Source organism: Sinocyclocheilus grahami, unplaced genomic scaffold (genome assembly GCF_001515645.1).
Source record: "Sinocyclocheilus grahami isolate Dianchi unplaced genomic scaffold, SAMN03320097.WGS_v1.1 scaffold162.1, whole genome shotgun sequence".
In the NCBI taxonomy this organism is placed as follows: Eukaryota; Metazoa; Chordata; class Actinopteri; order Cypriniformes; family Cyprinidae; genus Sinocyclocheilus; species Sinocyclocheilus grahami.
In genome coordinates, this window is record NW_015505341.1 from 1,409,459 (window position 1) to 1,412,369 (window position 2,911).

The 2,911-nt window shown below is 39.6% G+C and overlaps 1 protein-coding gene across 1 annotated transcript in view; it reads right to left on the reverse strand.

The window, feature by feature from the left end:
* Window positions 1–2,911, reverse strand: part of pard3bb (par-3 family cell polarity regulator beta b) — a gene marked incomplete at its 5' end in the record, with an annotated part of 318,014 nt that overhangs the window by 257,658 nt on the left and 57,445 nt on the right. Inside the window, one exon of the mRNA XM_016282603.1 lies at window positions 1,596–1,779. Within this exon, the coding sequence (XP_016138089.1) occupies window positions 1,596–1,779 (184 nt within the window). The remainder of the gene's footprint in view (window positions 1–1,595; window positions 1,780–2,911) is intronic.

Below are 2,911 nucleotides of genomic sequence, written 5' to 3' on the forward strand. Positions count from 1 at the left end.
AACTCTACACAGCTCCCGCGCTACTCTCCATTGGAAATGAATGACTTTCGGTCTGTCATTTGTCGGAGATAGTGGAAAGCCGGCTTGAAACGCAGTGGAAACGTCAGTATGACGAGGATCGTTTTCATTTTAAAACAAAAGCGCACCAGTGTAAATGTAGCCTTACAGCTACGGGGGCTGGGACGCATTCACACTAAATACTCACGTGTGAGCCGACCGGCTGTGCAGACCTATCGGTGTATTAGGCTATAGTAAGATAACACGAGCAGACTGCTCCGTACGTTTTCGCATCGCTCTCACGGATGTCAAACACTGATCGATCTCCGGCTCACTGACGTTGATGAGATTAACCCCTTAGGTATCGAAATTTGGTACCGAACGACGAGACGTTTTTCGATACTCGATAGTATCGAGGCAATTCGGTCGGTGCCTAAAAAGTATCGAACTCGATACCCAGCCCTACCTAGAGACCCCTGAATTCTGCCAGACAGAGGGCATGGACCGGTTTATGTTCATACGCCATGTGAGAACACCTTTGAGTTACAATTTCAAACGATCCCCTACCACTTTCTTTCCCCACTCAAACATCATGTCTGTATATGCAGAGGCGCGTGTGATCTCTCTTCTTAACAAATGATCCAGATACAGATCTATGTCAGACCCTGTCGACGTGACAAACAGCATATTTACAGCCATGGAGAATAAAAGAGGAAAAGATAATTCAGTCAAATTATCACCTCCACCTCGAAGTAGAAATGAGGAAACTCGAGTACTTCCCAGGAATGCCTGGAATGCAAAAGAAAAAGCCACTTTTTTCAGCATGCTGAACTTTGCGAGCTCCGTGTCTACCTTTACAATGAAACATAAAAACAAAGGGGCAGATTTACAAGACGACACAAAGAAACTCACACTTGCGAACATACATACACACGATTCCTTGGCTTATTTTACTGAGGGTTTCATTTCAGAGCATAAACATGTTCTAAATCACGCCCACTCTGACATTTAGAAGAAATAGGTGTGTGTTTTCTGTATTGGAAGTGTGCATAACATCAGGCAGAGGTGAAACCTGCCCAGATGAAAAACACGTGGCTCCCTGAGGTGCAGTAGTACAGAACCGAAATGACTGAAGTATTCCAGACCTGTTCAAACTAAGAGAATATCTCCTTGACAAAATATATAAAGAAAAAATGCCGGAGGTCTGAATATAAAAGTTTTGTACTTCTCAGCATCAATCTTTTTATCTATGATGGAGAAATTCTTAGGCAGATATTATTATAGTTCAAAGACATAAAACAGAGAGGTTGGTTAAGGTGAGCTGTGTATTAAAAGTGATACTTTAATATGAGCGAGTGTCATAATGCAGTAAGAACAGTGTGCATTTGTTCACAGCTTCATGTGCGAGAGCATTTCAAACTTAAAACAGGGCCCGATTATGCCACTTTCATAGTGGCAGTCTATTATTAAACTCACCATTAACTCAGAAGCTCTTATGTTTGATCACAGCTCTGTTTCACTAATGCGGACACTTTACTACTAATTTTCTTTTTCTTTTTTTTTACAGATTGTGCTTATCTTTTCTGTTGTATACATACTGGACTTGAGGGCAGATGAGTTGACTTCGATCTCTCCTCCTTTGATTGGCTGGAAGCAGGTGAGTTCAGATTCGTAGGGTTCTGGGCTGGACTGTCCATTTAGGCTGCTTCTTGTCCCTGTTCCAATCCCGGGACTCATGGCTCCCCTCTGCTGGGCCTCATGTTCCTCGTATACAGCGATCAGCTGTGGGACACACAGCACAACAGTACAATTTAGAGCAGATACAGGTCAGATGCAGTTTATGCACTATATGAGAAATGAAACATTTTAGAATTCTGGCGACACTGCAAAATAGTTCAATATATACCCAATATATTTTACATATAAAGAAATCAAACAATTCACACTGGCCTTCATTACCTTGTGGATCAGGACACTATAGAGGACATCTAAGGAGCCCAGCATGGTTAGTGTGTATTAGTTTGATCTCAGTATGTGATGATTCACTTCACTTTCTGTGTGTAAGGCCTGCCGGCCTCATCAGCACAGTTAAATACATGCATATGTCCCTATTCACAGAGTCACTGACACTGCACTTAGACTTCAGCTGCACTGCTGTTCTAGGCCTCCACACGTGTGCGTCTGTGCACATAGAGCATGTGTGTATGCAGTGAATGAATGCAGTCAGGGACAGAAAGTGGAGTTTGCTGGTAAAACCAGAGGCTTCCTGCCTGAGAGAGGCAGCAGGAGAGTAAACACATAAATAAACAATACACATTGTGACATTCAGGAAAATGTCTGTATGTGACTGTGTGTATATGACTTAAATTACAGAGTGCTATAGCCAGGATCCAAAATATATCTTTCCTGACTATGCAACATTATTGCGCATCATTTTTATTATTCATCTCCATTCTTATGACAATGGGGTTATTTAGCTGGAGAACCAAATCAGCATATTAAAATTATTTCTGAAGGACATGTGACACTGAACTGGAGTAATGGCTGCTGAAAATTCAGAAGCTACATTAAAAAAAATATTCAAAGAGAAAACAGTTATTTTAATTGTAACAATTTTTCCACAATTTTAATGTTAATTATTATTACAATATTAATATTAAATATTAAAAGATTAAAAATAAATTAAAAAAATAATAAAAAGATCTTACACAAGCCTTTGAACAGTAGTGTGTCTCATCATATATATACAGTGGGGCAAATAAGTATTTGATACACTTCTGATTTTTCAAGTTTTCCCACTTACAAAGAATGGAGAGATCTGTAATTTTCATCGTAGGTACACCTCAACTGTGAGAGACAGAATCAAAAAAAAATAAATTAAAATCACATTGTATGATTTTTAAATAATTAATTT